Below are 15,694 nucleotides of genomic sequence, written 5' to 3'. Positions count from 1 at the left end.
TATAGTGAACCAATATCCAAGATAGTTCAGTTGGCAAATGGCCGGCTCGGTTAAAACTTTCATCTCCCTTCTTGACCTAGGTTCAAAACTTTCATCTCCCTTCCTGACCTAGGTTCGAATACCAGTTTTCCCCTTCCTATTTTTTCTACATTTTCTTCTTTGCTTTGGCCTGGGTTCGATCTTCCTCCTCTTTCTACATTTCTTCTTTGTTTTCTTTTATCTTTCCTACAATAATTTCCTATTTTCCATTACTATTTCTTATTTTCTTCCCCCTATCTTAAGAAAAATAGGTTTTTGAGGACATTATATATTATGCTCCTTGAAATAGCTTTTTGACATGGAAACAACATTGTCAAAAAAAAAAAATCGCATATAAGGGTATAAACTAGCCTAGATGAAAACTAATTCCTAGATCCGCCACCGGTGGTGGTTGTGAATTTACCTATACGTATTCGGCCCCTCCTGTTTATCTATGGAACCACTTGATCACCAGTAGAGCCTGAAAATTATAGACATACTGCAGAAAACTGTAAGTCATTATATGCAGGCAAAGCTTGCATGGAAGTGGAATATAGTGTTCCTTGAACGAAAAGGCAACACACTATTGGTCTAAACCAGTAGCCGGCCACTAGGTACAGTGATTGAGATCCATAAATACGAGCAGTATTTGATCAATGCTGGCCATTTGCCTTCTATGTGTTTCAGTGTTTCTATGTAGTGAATGAGGACTTCATCTTCCTCAGCAGACCATGCTCCCTTTTTTACCTCTTGTTTGTTAGCAGTGTTTTGAGATTTTCATCTCTATCTCTCGCCCTCTCTCTTTCTTTTTCTTTCTTGTTACTTAGTAAGTTGAGTAGAAGTGAAGAAGTTAGATCAAGTCATCAAACACAATGTAAGATGTGGATGTTGAAGTCCTTATCGACTACTACAGCATAAAGTACGAAACCCTAAAGTAGATGTGCAGACAGCAGATGCATAACTATATATAGATAATATAGGAGTATTGTAGTACATGCTGCACCTGTTTCAGCACCTAGCAACATCAGCTACAGATCAAACATAAATGTAGTACATACACTATATTGTGCATTATTTTCAGAGGCCAGCTCCCACTGTTGATCGAAGGCCACATACTGCACCTAACAATATCTGCTACAGGACCACGTACTACTTCTACAAATACGTATTTGATTGTTCTTCTTTTTCTATATATGTTTATGATCGATGAATAATACATACAGCACTTGCCCCATGTCTTCGTCTTTTATCGGACTTGTATTATTCTATGATCAGAAACATATAATCTTCCTAACAAGAACACATTTGTTCTTGGCTTTGATAAAGATATAACCTTCTAAGCCGTCCACACCGGCGGTGAAGACTGAAGACTTGTCGGCATCAAAATCCCATATAAACCATGTGATTCAATTCCATATATGGCTGGATGGCAATGCCAAAAGTGTTGTAGTTTGAACAAATGTGCTGTGGTGATGACCTCTACCTCTCCATATATACAAAATTTGCTTTTCTCTCTTGTTGTATCCTCTGAATTTTAGGGGACGGATCTATGGATGTTGCTATTGGTTGAAATGGGTATATAATCTTCCGAAATGTTGACACTTTCTCAAGGTAAGGTTCCACTCTTCAAATTAAACGAGAAAATGATGTACAAGTGAATTAGTGTGTGTTAACTGTTAAGCAAGTAATATGCACATTTTTGGGAAATCCTAGTTGTTGAGAGGTCAACTTTCCTGTTACTGTTAGACATGTTTTGAATTTTGACATCTTTGAAGCTAGTTGCTATAAAAGTTCTTCTTTATAATTTAGTCGCTTTAGCATAAAAAATAAAAAAAATAATGTGCACATTGTTGTTATGGCTAGCTTCAGTTGGGTATATAACGCACACATTGTTTGACAGATGGCTACGGTGACACAAAGAGGATGATTAACTCGAAATTATGATCAGGCCTCACGCATCTCTATCACAATCTTTTTTTGTAACATCCATAGACATGTCAAGACAGAGTAATCAACTTATTTGACCCAGAGAGCAGTCGAACTCTCGTGTTAATGGAGGGAGGGAATCAAACAAATTCTTCACAATATGATACTTCATAGCTGATACATACAAACAGGAGTGTACATTGGTAATATACAAACAAGAGTGTACCATGATAATTGCATAACCTTATTTCAAAGCATAATTTGAATGACCGGAATCCGATAATACATGTTCAGACACTTGCAGATTGCGGTGACGGAACCACATAATCAACAACAATCACGTTATCCAAATACTCCGTTACCTTGTCCTTCTCAGGCTTTGCCAGCTCCTCCTTGGAATCCACCTCCTCCATCTCCTTCACTCCCTTAAAAACCGCCACCGACGCAATCGAATACCCTTTGGCTCTGCCCGGCGAGAAGTTCTCTCCGATTGTGACCTGACCCACCTCGCCGAACTTCCCCTTGATCCCTTTAATCGCCTCCAAAACCTCACCTTTTGCCGCCTCCCCCAACTCCTTCAGCTTCAAAACCGTGACGCGGATCGCGGATGCCGGAGAGAGGCCCACCGGGCCTGTCAGCCCATCCGCAATCCAGTCAACGGCCATGATGTCATCGCAAAACGGGAGGCCTTCCTTGACGACGCTGATGTGGGTGGGATGGACGGCATAGGCGGCGAGGTCGTCCTTGGATTTGTAGCGGCTGTGGAGGAGGTGGGTGAAGGCGAAGGGGGAGGATCGGATGCGGAGGAGGGCGCCGGCGGTTAGGTGGAGGGTGAGGCCGAGTGAGCTCAGGGCGTTGAGGCCGTCGACCCAGGCGTTGACCTTGGAGGGGTCGGTGTTGTCTTTCAGCTTGAAGAGGACTATGTGCTCGACGACGGATTGGGCGGCCGACGACGACGACATGCTGATGCGAAAGTGCGGTGGGGTTTGGAGGTGAGAGAGTGAGAAATCAAATGAGCTTGGAGTACTGGCGAGTGGGTTTAGTGAGTAGTGACCTGGGTTTACTTATAGAGATGGCGGTAGGCGGGAGGATACAAATTTACTGACCATCTTTATCTTTATTTGTCCATCTTCTTAGTCTCTTGACATCGGAATTCATCATGGACAAGTCCAGGCCCAAGTTAAGTGTGCTTGTCTAACTGGCTTTCAGTTCAGCCATGAATGGTGACAATGGAGGCGGCAAAACGACCAATGTACTCGTAGATGGTTGTAGCTAGTACGAGAATGGTTGCAAGCAAAGTATGCAGGGAGATAGAACGGACGAGAATAGTTCATCCCCACTCTTCCAAAACCATGATAGTGGAGTTAACTTCCCTTACCTTAGGGCATAGAAGAAGGTGATTCTCAGCGTAAATCAGGACACAGAAACCGTCATTCTTGTCCGTCTATTTTCGAGAATGATTCATGACAAAACACAGCAAAATCAAAAACGATTTAACCTTTTGATTGCCTTCATTATCATGTTGGGTTTAACCGAACCACCTCGGCACCTCCCTATTGTATGAAACAATGCACCATAACCTCACCCCAATATAACGCACACTGCGCAAAAATTTAACTGAACAGAGCTGTAAAGAAGCCTAAACAGGGTGCTCACAAAGTCACAAGCTACATCAGCCATGTATAGTTGATGGATGAAGCCCACAGTGCAAGAAACCAAAGTACATTGATGAAAAGTGTCACTTTCAGAGTCTAAATATTAGTTTAGCCTTCTTTATAGGGGCATATGCTCTTGCACCACCCTGTATCCTTACTGACGGTATCTGAAACTATGTCATATGACCTTATGCAACTTTCATACCAAGAGAGCAAACCCTGAGGCACCTAAGTCTAACAACATAATCGATGTCTATAAATGTACAATAATGGAAGGAAGGTTTCAAACATCAGCAAACGCATCTCACCAAATTAGGAATGCAATTGAAATTGAAGAAATGCATCAACCATCAATGTGATACAGTTTAGCCAGAGTGTTGAGAATTTCCAACACCCGAAACCAAATTCCAGCCAAATTCTCAGTAACACCTTATTTCACCAACACTAAATTACATTACTCATTACTCCTACTTCAGGAAGGAGAATGTGAATTACCCGAATCCGAAAAATTTCAGAGACTAGCAGATTGCGGCGAAGGAACAACGTAATCAAGAACAATAACACTCTCCAAATACTCCCTAACCTTGTCCTTCTCCAGCTTCGCAAGCTCCTCTTTCGAATCCACAGCCTCCATCTCACTCACTCCCTTGAAAACCGCCACAGACGCAATCGAATACCCTTTAGCCCTTGCCGGGGAGAAGTTCTCACCAACGCTAATCTGCCCCACCTCTCCAAACTTCCCCTTAATCCCTTTAATCACCTCCAAAATCTCACCCTTCGCCGCCTCATCCAAGCCCTCCTTCACCTTCAAAAACGTGACCCGGATCGCCGACCCGGGGGCCAACCCCACCGGACCAGTCAGCCCGTCGGCGACCCAGTCAACGGCCATGACGTCATCGCAGATCGGGAGAACTGACTCCTTGACGACGCTGAGGTGACCGGGGTGGGCGGAGTAGGCGGCGAGGGAGTCTTTGGAGCTGTAGCGGCTGTGGAGGAGGTGGGTGAAGGCGAAGGGGGAGGAGCGGGTGCGGAGGAGAGGACCGGCGGTGAGGTGGAGGGTGAGATCGAGGGAGGTGAGGTTGTTGAGGCCGTTGACCATGGAGTTGACCTTGGAGGGGTCGGTGTCGGGTTTGACGTTGAAGAGGACGACGTGCTCGACGACGACGGGGGATGACGACATGGTGACGGTGACGAGGGTTTTGGGGAAAGAGAGGAGGTGGCGGTGGGGTTTGGGAGGTGAGAGGGAGCGAGAGAAGGGGCGAGGGTTTAGGAAGGAGCGAGTGGCTTTGAGACACAGAGTCGCCGTCATATCCGGACAGAGTGAGAAGAAAGGAGTGAGGTGAGCGAGGGATCTGGGTTTACTGATGGTGATGGAGTGAAGCTCCGGTACTGACTTTGGGCTAAACAAGCCCGCCTTATAAGATGATAGCACGGGCCCAACTTGATCAGGCCCAACTTATCAGGTGGGATTTTGTTTGAAACTTTGAATGTAGGAAATGGCACACTTATAAGGAGTCACATTTGGCATCTAAAAGAAGGATTATGCGAGAAATTGTGGAAGTTGAGGCACTGGAATTTGAAATCACGTACTCGTCTAAGCCGAAGCCTGCATCCGGCCGGTCTCTGTGACACCGGAGTCCAACTATAAATATTTCTGTTGCGAAAGTAAGAATTCAAAAGGAACATGTTGTATGAGTTTTTGCGCACTATTCTTTTACGTTAAGGACTAAGGAGCTGACCAGATATAATGAAATGGTATTCATCTATAAATCATTGCTTGCTATTCGGCTACTGCTATGTAAACTCTATGGAGGGCACTTTTGATTAAGGGTGTACGATAGTGAGATAAGCATGGCCAAGCCTAAAAATGTCGTCCCCTTCATCTGAATTAGCGGAAACTAGGCCCAGAAAACTTTGAAGGACTAAGAATCCTCAAAAGCTTGTTGTTATGTTCTTCTTGACGGCAGTTTCTTCATCAACGACGGTGATCAACAACTACATTTGTTTCAATGAAGGACTTAGCAAGATGTGTGTGGTGTGGGAGCTAAAAAAAGCATAAGTTTACGAAGAAGAGATCCTGGCAACTTGTGTATGGGTTGAGATAGACATAAGGTGAATTGGGATGGACGGAAGACTAAGGAAGCATGGGAGAAGAAAAGTGCTAGAGAGCTTGCTAGCACCCTCTCTAGTTGTTGTCTTTGGTTGATAACAGCAGCTATTTATAAGGAATCTTGGTTTGAGGTTTTTACTGTTGGGTAAAAAGGATGGCTTGGTTAAAAGCATATATTGGGTTTTGTAGTGTCTTTTTGGTTTGTTAGATTGTGTCTAAGGCTATGTAATTGCAGAATAGGTTTTGAAAGATGTGATTGTAGGCTTTGGGCAGCTTTCACGCAGAAAATCTAAAGCTGGGATTTTGTTGCTGTTTTTGCCTCATTTTTTAGTATGTGGCTGGAAATAAGAAGCTTATTTTTTATTTGGATCTTAAAGGGTTTGGGTTTGGCTTTTAGGCCTCTCTTCTTCATTTATCCGTATTAGGAATTAGGTCGTTAAGCATGAATTTCGGTCTCAAGTCTAAAATTACCAATGATCCTAAAACTAATAGCAGATCTCATGTTTTTCTGTTACCTTCCATACCACACCCATTCTTGAAAGCCCCAGTGCATGAATGTGACTTAGGTCCACATGTATGACATGATGTTTGCGAGTATAATTCGATTTAAAGCATGAATCGGGCTTAACGAATTAATTGGGCCTGCTAGCTGGATTTTTTGGCCTCAACAAACTAAAAGCATTTTAATACACAATAGCTAGAGAGAAGTTTACACGATAGACTTTACTATGAAATTTAGGACCAGTACGTACTTCATCCAACAGTCAATGTTGCTGAGAAAGTTAGGGTCACAAAACAATGAAGATTGCAATCTCCTTATTACAGTCGGCATATATATGAGTCGTGTTAATGAAACACTACATGGGAAATTATGTTCCAATGTTCCATTCATTTATAGAGTGAACAGTGATGGTTTAATTGAAAGAGACCGATGCTGAACAATCATTCTTGTACGTATTTGTAGAAGCTGCTAGCAGCTGCTTCACCTTTTCAATGTATTCAGCAATTGCTTCTTCTTGGCTCTTCCCTGAGTAACATTCACATACACATTAAGTTAATAACACATACACTATATCTTAAAAATAAGAAGAAGCTGGATGATGGATTGTAGCTAGGGTTCTGTATTATTAGCCAGGTAGGGTTACTGGGTTTGGTACCTTCAACTGCTTTCCAAGCATCCCATTTGGCCCTCTCAGTTGGACTAAAGAACCCTGGTCGATCTGCATCACCGACATACTTAAGGATTAAGGAGTGTGGAGTATATTAAATCTTGCAAAGTAATCTGATTAAGGGTTCTACGACTACTAACTAGTACTGACGGAGCCAACGGTTGCTTGCTTGTAGAGGCCGTAGAGTACTAGTTTATCTGCATCCTTTGTTGTTGAGGGCAAAGACTTGGCCTTCTCTGCATACTCTTTAAATTCCTCCTAAATTAACCATGCAGTTAACATTTCAGTTAGTTAACTTGAGAGAGACAGAGACAGAGACAGAGAGACAGAGAGACAGAGAACCTGAAGAGCCTGAGCCATTGTAAAGTGATAGAGATCAATGCTTGGCAATGAAGGAGGTTATGTTATGCGAATGAATGGTTGTTATAAGTTGTGGGTCTTTGATCTTGGTGGTGGGCGAGATTGACAAAGAAGTTTTTGTATACATATATACAGGTCTAGATGATTACAATGAATCTACATGATGACATAGGGTATACAATATATGGAATCATGGATCGAGTATGAAGCTAGCTAGCTCCAGTAGTACATTACAGAGGCACCAAAACATTGATAGGACCAACCGAGGAACCAGATCGAGTACTTCTGGTCCACTCCATATTTAGGTACGTAGCTTTCATAAAAATATAAATGTCATCAGGGTCATTTCCTCTCTGGCTTGTTTCTTCTGATGTATATATGTTTAGGTACATATATGTACTGGCAATACTGGGTGCACACCAGCGAATGATGCGATAGGTTTCATCTGCATTCGAATGCCGACTGCACATTACTAGCTACTTATGTAGTTGCAAAAGTTTTAGTATAATGTTTCTGAGTGAATTAGTTGGTTGCTATTGTTCTTCATACAGTATACTAATTCAACAATAATGTTCTGCTCTAGAGCTTCAAAACTCTTGAGAGCCTGTAAAACAGAAGAGAACAGTAGTAAATTACAAATGCTATTGATCATGCATATATGTTTGTTGTGGGGTACATGAGGCCTAATAAGGTTAAAAGATTTTGGGCATGCACTATGAGCAGTGAGCAGACAACTATAGGTCACCAACTTAAAGGAACAGAAGAGAGGACGATTGTCGATAGATAAGCCAGGACCATAGCAGTAGGGACAAGTAGTTTCTTCAGATTATCATTCATCATATAATTAAACATTACTTGCTCGGAAGGGACTGATCGTCATTATCCATGCATCTTCTAATATATTCCTACTCCAGAAAAACCTACTCAATGCTCAATCTCACACACGTTGTTTCAAAGGTACAAGGTGTTGAAAGCAAATGTAATCGTGTTGATAACTAGTGCGATCATAAACTTTTCTCCATTCATTTGTGAACCGGTGTATCTAGTTCTAATTTAGTCGCATTTTTATCAAAGAGCCAATATGAAATTTTCGCAAGTATCCGTAATTTTCATACTGTGTTATGTGCTAGCTCTAACTATCATCTTATTACCATATCCAAGAGATCGATCTACGTACTTAGCTCCACGCCTCCGCCTCGATGTCAATACGTACTCTAATGTTCCAAGTTCACCTTGCAAAATTCCAAATTTTCCAGTGTATGCTGTTAGCTAGTCCTTTATCCCAAAGCAGCCTCAACATTATGAAACACATTCACTTGGATCCACATCGATCACTACAAAAGTTTAGGTCAAAAACGATAAATCATGTTAGTATCAAAGCCAATGATCGAATGACGACTCTGTATGAACTCCATCAGATCTTACCTAAGCCACTTTCTTCATAAGTTAAAGAGTTTACGTCGTAATGGGATGACAACCTGAGCAACCTGGTAAGGGTCAAATCACACTGATATGAAATTTCAGTATATGCTTTGGCTCAGTTTGGCCCTATCAGATCGAATATCAAATAAAAAGAATCCATCATCCACCAAAAAGAGAGAGATCGAGGAAGAGGCTGAAGAATATTATAAACCCTCGCGTGTTTAGTGGAAACTGAAACATTTGCCTCCGGATTGTCTCCGATTTAGAAAACCAATCCTGGAGATTACAGATAATCATTGAAATCATTGGTCCTTTAAAAACCCTACTATACTCTGATCTCCAGTATTAAACAAAACCAATCACAACCCAGAAGCAAGATGACCGTAGAGAGAATGACTGTGCTGATACGGTGCACGGACGACTACTGAAGCATTCCCTCTCCAAGAACCCTAGCTTGTTTATTATGTTTCATCACTTCAACTTGTGACAAGGACAATGCCAAAGAGATTCTTCCACTTAATTACTGGTTGTCTAATCTACATATAGTTTAATTAGCGTGACCCATATGGTTTGGGGGTATATAATTCTATATAAGTAGGAAACTAGGAAAGTGATATGTCAATGAGAATCTTATTGGCAAATGGATTTGAGATTGGATTAGTTAATTGATAATCTTCTTCTTTCTTTCTTAATTCTTAATCTCTTTTGTTTGCTAGGTTACAAAATACAATATCTTTCAGTAGTGTGATTTGAAGCTCGAATCTTATCTTGCTAGTTTCTTATGCATCAAAGTGTCCTTTTATCGGACTAATTAACTGGTCACTTTCACATAAGAAGAAAACTATAGCTCCTTCATGAAACCGAGCATGAGACCTAAATCATGAACCGATATGTAATACTATAAGTGAATAATGCAGTCATCAACCAAATTTCTATTTTTGTTCATTATTTTATATTATGGACGGCAATGTAACTCGCTTAATCTACATCATTGGTATCAGTAAGATATGAAATCATGATATCCACATTGTTACTTACTACTTAGACTAGCTAACCAACATGTCACAACTCACGACCTTGAAAATTAAGATCCAAACATAATTTGAATTAAAACTTGTTAGCGTGTACGAAGATGCATGTTGGATGATCATTAATTTATTAGATCCAAATTTCAGACTTTTCCTAGATAATTAATCAAAAAATAAGTCTTTTAAGAAACGTAAATCACATGACTAAAAAGAGTGAAATAGTTAAGTGAAATTTTCACTTGTTGAACGCATCGTTGATTAGATTTGAATTGAATATCTAAAAACTGTGTAAGGGGAAATCATTATGTAATTTTACAGAATTATCATGAACAGCTAGCTCGATCAAAAAGATAAAAATACATAAGTCTCTTGGTGGATGTATAAACTTGAGAAACGCTAATGTAGTTGATAATCATACGGAGACTACACGGATTAAAATACAAATACAACGTACAAAAACATTAGCCTCGGACAGCGTGCCCACATGATACATTGATACAGCTATATATTTATTTATTTAATTTTCGGAAATTAACAATAATGGAAAATAATGACATATATTACGTTTGAACCAAGCGTGGGGCCCACATCGAACGGAAGAATTAAAGCAGGGAGCAGTAATAGCAGCAGAGAGCAAATCAGGAGGTCTGGGAGGCTGGTTAGGTTCGGAACCTGACTGCCAGATCTTCCGAGCCTCACGTTACACGCGTCCCTGTCTGATTCGCTGAAAACGACTCTTTCCCAGGATATTTTGTTTTCTTGGATAAACTCTTTCCCTGGATTTTGCTTCATTCTTTTTTCTTTTACTTTTCTTTTAATTAGAGTACATATTTCCCATTTTCAAGCTTAATAGTACTATGACTGCTTAACTAGAAAATGTATCACTGCTTATTTGAGCATGGAGTTGATTAGTTTCACTTTTAGTGAATATCTTTAGGTTTATTAATGGGTAAGAATACTTGATGATGGTTAAAGTTTTTATCCCTTTCAAAGCCTGGAATGATGAGTCTAATAGTGAATGTGATTAACTTGTTTCTTTATTGCCTTGATTTCAAAGCAGGCGTGAATGTTGAAGCACACTTTGTTGACTTCTTCCCTCTTTACAAAAGTACTGCAATATATGAATGCAGGTGTTCTACTATAACATACACTACTTGTCTAGTTTGTTGGCGGTAAGGTAAATCTAATCGAAACAATATATGAAATTACTAAGCCTCAACGCATATAAGGGAGAACCAACTAGTTATGAGTTCGAGTGCCACCCTGATCACAACTCATCCACTTATTTAATGAGTATATACAGATCAATCTGACTCCACTTACACTTGACTCCGCTTACATTTGATGAACAAGGTGACATACTTTTCACATATATAAAATGTGATATATCATCACACTCGTGTAAGGTGTATAAAACTTACAAGTTCAACAGGTCCAAAACGTATCATAACGGTCGCCTATTGAGTTGTAGTTAATTACATCCTATATTTCTAGACTAGACACTTTGTATGACCAATTTTAATGCTTAAATAAAGAGGTAAAAAAATACACGTGACAACACTTTACGTTTTAATAATACGTACTCACTATAGATTATACAATAATAACGTTTTACTTTCTACTACTCTAGCGATGCAACGTTCAAACAAAATCAATTTTACATGATAAAGCAAATTTTCTTAAAAAAGCATGAAAATATCTCCCTTTTCCTTTTTTGCCACCTCTCATAATCCATCCCTTCTATCTTGTTGGATCTCTATTGGAGTGAGGTTTGTGCTCTCTATTTCTTATAGTTGATCAACTCCCACATCAACACACTTTATTTGTCTAATCACAACAACTACAACTACACAAGTAGATAGGAGCACACTCACACACACTACACATTCAATCACAAAGTTGATTCTTAAATTCCAACAGTTCCATCATTAATACCCAAGACCCAATTTGTATGAGGCCATAGATCTAGATTTGGATCCACCCCCTTACCCAATTCACACATAATCATAATCACAATTCATTGAGTAAACAATTAGAGAAGGAAATCACTAAGAAAGAGTGTGATTAAGATTAAAGGGTCCCCTAATATTATTGGGTTCATGATCATATGAGGAAACACACCCAAGCAAATCCCAACTGAATCCCCAAAAACCATACCAAATAAAATAGGGAAATAACAGGGTGGGATTTAGATGTTATATCATTAATAATATACCATGAATAAATATGAATATTTCCAAAAAAACAAAAACAAAAACATTTAGACACACAGTGAGAGAGAGAAAGAGAGGGTCCGAGCGTGACTGTCAAATCTACATATTCTCTCTTTCTTTGCTCTCTCTCTCTCTCTCTCTAAAATAAAATTTTCAGAGAGAAGAAGCCTCCTTTCTCTCCTCCTTGTGTTGTTGTCTCTCTGTTTCTTTCTTTCTCTTTCTTCTGCTCTCTCTCCCACTCTCTGTGTTTTCCGGAGATTCGATTCAATCGCCGATTTCTTGCAACGTTTTTCGGGAAATCGTCGTCTTCCTTCCTTGCCTCAATCTCTGTCTTCTTGCAGAATATAATGTTCCAGATTTTCAAGGTATGTTATTTATTATTTATTTAATTATCTGGGTTATGATTCTTTGGAAAGCTGAAACCAAAGAATATCTTCTCTCTTTTTCTCAGCTGGGTTTGTTTTTCTTTCTTGTCAAGCTGAGTTTTCACCTGGGTTTCTTAACACATTCATCTCCTCGATTCTGGAAATTCTGGTTTTTGTTCCTCAAATGAAAATTTGGAGATTTTTCTATGGTGTTGGAGGAGTTTGCAGTTGTAAAATAGTAAAATACATATATACAGAATTACAGATTATATATTTATATATTAATGAGTGTATTCAGTATTGTTTTTCTACTTCCGGAAATGTTATTCTTCTGCAAACTGCAAATTTTCGAGTACGGTTAACGTTGGAATTCCCCAATCAGTCCTTGTTTGTCCTACTTTTGAAAATCGTTTGGAATTATGTAATTTGCTTCCAAAACCCCATTTTATATAAGTTAATTTCCATTTTTTGCAATAAATTTCTGGTCTTTTTTCTTAGGTTGCTTGTAAAGATTAATAATGCTGTCTCTGCAGCAGTACCACTCTCATGGCCTCATCTTCTCTGCATCATTGACTTGGTTTTTTTTTTTTTTTTTTTATAATTTTTTTTTGTGTGGTACTTGAGATTCTTCTTTGGGAACTCTGAGCTTTAGGTGGGCATTTCTTAGTACATTAAAAAAGGCTCCTTTTTATGGAAATGGGATCTGCTTTTTCCCCATCTCATCATAAATAACAATACCAATGATAATAAAAATAATAAGTTTTTTACTATTATTAACTGCTGGTTCTGTCAAAAACAAGAAGCCATGGAGATCATGATTTTCTTCTGCAGAACTTGTCTCATGTACACCAAAATGCCTTGAAGCATTCCAACCCTGCTTCATGTTTTTACTGCTGTGTTTTGTTTTGCTTTTCTGGGTTTTCTTTTGGTGAGTGGAAGAAGAAGAGTGATAAAAGATGACATCTTTATATTGTTTATTGAATAAAGAATGTGTCTTTTTTGATGATGCAGGACTGGTTCTGGTTCTGATTTGGTGGTGTACAATTCTCTGACCCAGAAACTCAAACATACAAAATGGAAGGGGACACATTTTCTGGGCTAGTAGGCAATGGCACCCAAATTGATGGCAAAGTGTTGCAGACATTTCAGAAGAGCTTTGGTCAAGTCCAGGATATCTTGGACCAGAACAGGTTGCTCATAAATGAGATAAACCAAAACCATGAGTCTAAGATCCCTGACAACCTGAGCAGAAATGTGGGTCTGATCAGAGAGCTCAACAACAATATCAGGAGGGTGGTAGAACTCTATGCTGATCTCTCAAGCTCCTTCACCAAATCTATGGAGACTTCATCTGAGGGAGACTCCAGTGGTGGTGCTTTGAAATCAGATGGTAAAGCTGGGCACAAGAGGAATAGGCCTTCATAGAACAATAATTGTCTTGTTAATTCATTTTCATGGTTGGAAGAAATTAAATAGATGGTTAATTAGATTCTGTGTAACTTCTTTTTTACTGTATCTGTGAACTACTGTCACCTAGATCTTTCTTCACTCACTTCTAAGACAATAATTGCCTCCTCTATTTCAATGTAAGTCTTGTTACTCTTGGATCTAATTGAAGAGAAAAGATGGAAGTGTTTGTGTGATGATATAATCCTCTTTTGGGGTTTTCTTCCTTTTTCCAATTTGTCAAAAAGCATATGATTTTGCTTGGGGAATTTGAAGAGAGTTAAATTATTCCTTATTCCAAAATCTATAGATAATGAAAAGGAAAGAGTACAGCTTTTATTTAACTTTTTGTGCTTGTCAACAATGACACTAAAAAATCTGGTGTGTGTCTATACATGAATCTCCTTTTTCATTAAGGATCAACATTAGCTTTTGATGCTGAAGAAAACCCTTTTATAGTTTTATTCTTTCCCTTTCTCAACCAGCTTCTTGCACTAAAGCAAGTCTCTCCTTTCTGGAGCTTGAACTGAGAAACTGAAGTGGTGAAGTGAACAGGTGGGAGCAGAGTCTGTTTCCACAGTAAATCTACCATGAATCCAAAGCTTGGCTCCTTTTTCACACACACTTGGTTTTTGGAATGAGATTTTGCTTTGGCTTGTTTGTGATTGTGTTTTTGTGAAAGATGCTCTGAAATAATTGGGAGAGAAAGCAGCTTTTGAGATATAATGTTTATGGTTCCCAATCACACACCACCACAAGAACAGAATCTCAGATAAGGAGACGATGGGCTTTTTTGACCCATTTTTCATTTGTTTATTTTGGTTGTAATGTAACACCAATGAGGGTCCTCTTGATGGTAGAAAATTAAAGTATTCCATAGGTAGTTTAAAACAAAGCACTATAAGTTCCAAGAGACAGACAGATGTGTCTAAACAGTGACCACCCCAACAACATGACAAAGAGGACCCCTAGGTTCTCTCTTTTGGGCATGTAACTCAACTTCTCCATAATGCTTATGCTTATCCATTTTCTTCTTTATTTGGAGAAAATAAAATAAATAATAGACACGATAAAAAATTAAACTTCGATCTATAAAAAGTTTCACAATTTCGTTTTTTAACCAAAAATAAAGTAGTTTCACAATTTCTCAATCAATTGATAAATGTTATCCTTACCAGTTATACTGATTCTCAATTGATGTATGTCGGGGAGCAAATTTGCTCCCCACCCAAACTTACCCACCCTCATACCCACCCCTCTATATGGATGCCAAGTGTCTTATCCTCTAATCACCTTAACCATGATTAACTACATGGGTTTATAAATTATATTATCTTCTAACTCTAATTCTTTTCTTTTTCCTTTCCCTCTTTTTTTAAACAAAATACTCAAACCTAACAAATTTAGGGACACTCAAGATTAAACAAATATAACATCTAGGTATGTATAAATACCATATTCAGCAAGTCGTTTTTTTTTTCTTTTTTCTTTTGTTCAGCAAGACCAACTTAGTTTTCATGAAGAAAAAACTTCCCAAGCAGTTCTTTCCAAAGATAGAAACTAGAACTGGAGACAAGTTAACGAGCACAAAAAATTACAATATATAACTCCTTTCATTGCGAGGGAATTCAATGAAAATCATAACACCATAATGAGAGCAAATATAGATCCAATTGTACTGTTTTTTTTTCTAGATCGAGTGCCTCGGACAAAATATTGAGAGCAAATACTAACTCCTAGTTTCAACAATGAAGGCTATGACATTGATGGATCAAAGTTTAGTTGACGAGCTGATCCTTCAGGTATTGGTCGGGCAGTTTCCTGTCAAATGTACGTATATAAGATATTGTTAGTGCTTATTATTTAGCTATGAATTGAGAAAATATTAGTTTAACAAGTATATCTTAACAAGGATCAAAAAGTTAGAAACCTGCGAATTCATGAGTGAGTAATCGCCAAAGTTGGGGAATAACTTGGTAACC

At 38.9% G+C, this 15,694-nt stretch overlaps 4 protein-coding genes across 5 annotated transcripts; 1 reads left to right on the top strand and 3 right to left on the bottom strand.

Annotated features, from left to right (window-relative positions):
- Positions 1 to 2,096: 2,096 nt before the first annotated feature.
- LOC101314883 lies at positions 2,097 to 2,976 on the bottom strand. Its single transcript, XM_004287569.1, has one exon. The coding sequence runs from the start codon at positions 2,904 to 2,906 to the stop codon at positions 2,235 to 2,237; it is 672 nt and encodes a 223-aa protein (XP_004287617.1). The 5' UTR covers positions 2,907 to 2,976; the 3' UTR covers positions 2,097 to 2,234.
- A 791-nt stretch (positions 2,977 to 3,767) lies between these two features.
- LOC101314596 lies at positions 3,768 to 4,929 on the bottom strand. Its single transcript, XM_004287568.1, has one exon. The coding sequence runs from the start codon at positions 4,906 to 4,908 to the stop codon at positions 4,111 to 4,113; it is 798 nt and encodes a 265-aa protein (XP_004287616.1). The 5' UTR covers positions 4,909 to 4,929; the 3' UTR covers positions 3,768 to 4,110.
- A 1,694-nt stretch (positions 4,930 to 6,623) lies between these two features.
- Positions 6,624 to 7,238, bottom strand: LOC101309587 (acyl-CoA-binding protein-like). Its single transcript, XM_004288925.1, has 4 exons — positions 7,221 to 7,238; positions 7,019 to 7,136; positions 6,867 to 6,929; positions 6,624 to 6,736 (listed from the first exon to the last, which is right to left on the bottom strand). Exons 1-4 carry the CDS (start codon positions 7,236 to 7,238, stop codon positions 6,624 to 6,626), a joined length of 312 nt encoding a protein of 103 aa, XP_004288973.1.
- A 4,702-nt stretch (positions 7,239 to 11,940) lies between these two features.
- Positions 11,941 to 14,028, top strand: LOC101314122 (protein ELF4-LIKE 3-like). Of its 2 annotated transcripts, none has more exons than XM_004287566.1 (2): positions 11,941 to 12,266; positions 13,278 to 14,028. In XM_004287566.1, the coding sequence occupies exon 2, from the start codon at positions 13,341 to 13,343 to the stop codon at positions 13,689 to 13,691; it is 351 nt and encodes a 116-aa protein (XP_004287614.1). In that variant the 5' UTR covers positions 11,941 to 12,266; positions 13,278 to 13,340; the 3' UTR covers positions 13,692 to 14,028. The 2 variants fall into 2 exon arrangements, with proteins under 2 accessions (XP_004287614.1, XP_004287615.1); XM_004287567.1 differs by lacking the exon at positions 11,941 to 12,266 and adding an exon at positions 13,075 to 13,194.
- The last annotated feature ends 1,666 nt before the right edge of the window (positions 14,029 to 15,694 follow it).

Source organism: Fragaria vesca, linkage group LG1, assembly GCF_000184155.1.
Source record: "Fragaria vesca subsp. vesca linkage group LG1, FraVesHawaii_1.0, whole genome shotgun sequence".
NCBI lineage: Eukaryota > Viridiplantae > Streptophyta > Magnoliopsida > Rosales > Rosaceae > Fragaria > Fragaria vesca.
The sequence above is the reverse complement of the archived record's forward strand: the minus strand, read 5'-3'. Positions and strand labels throughout refer to the sequence as shown.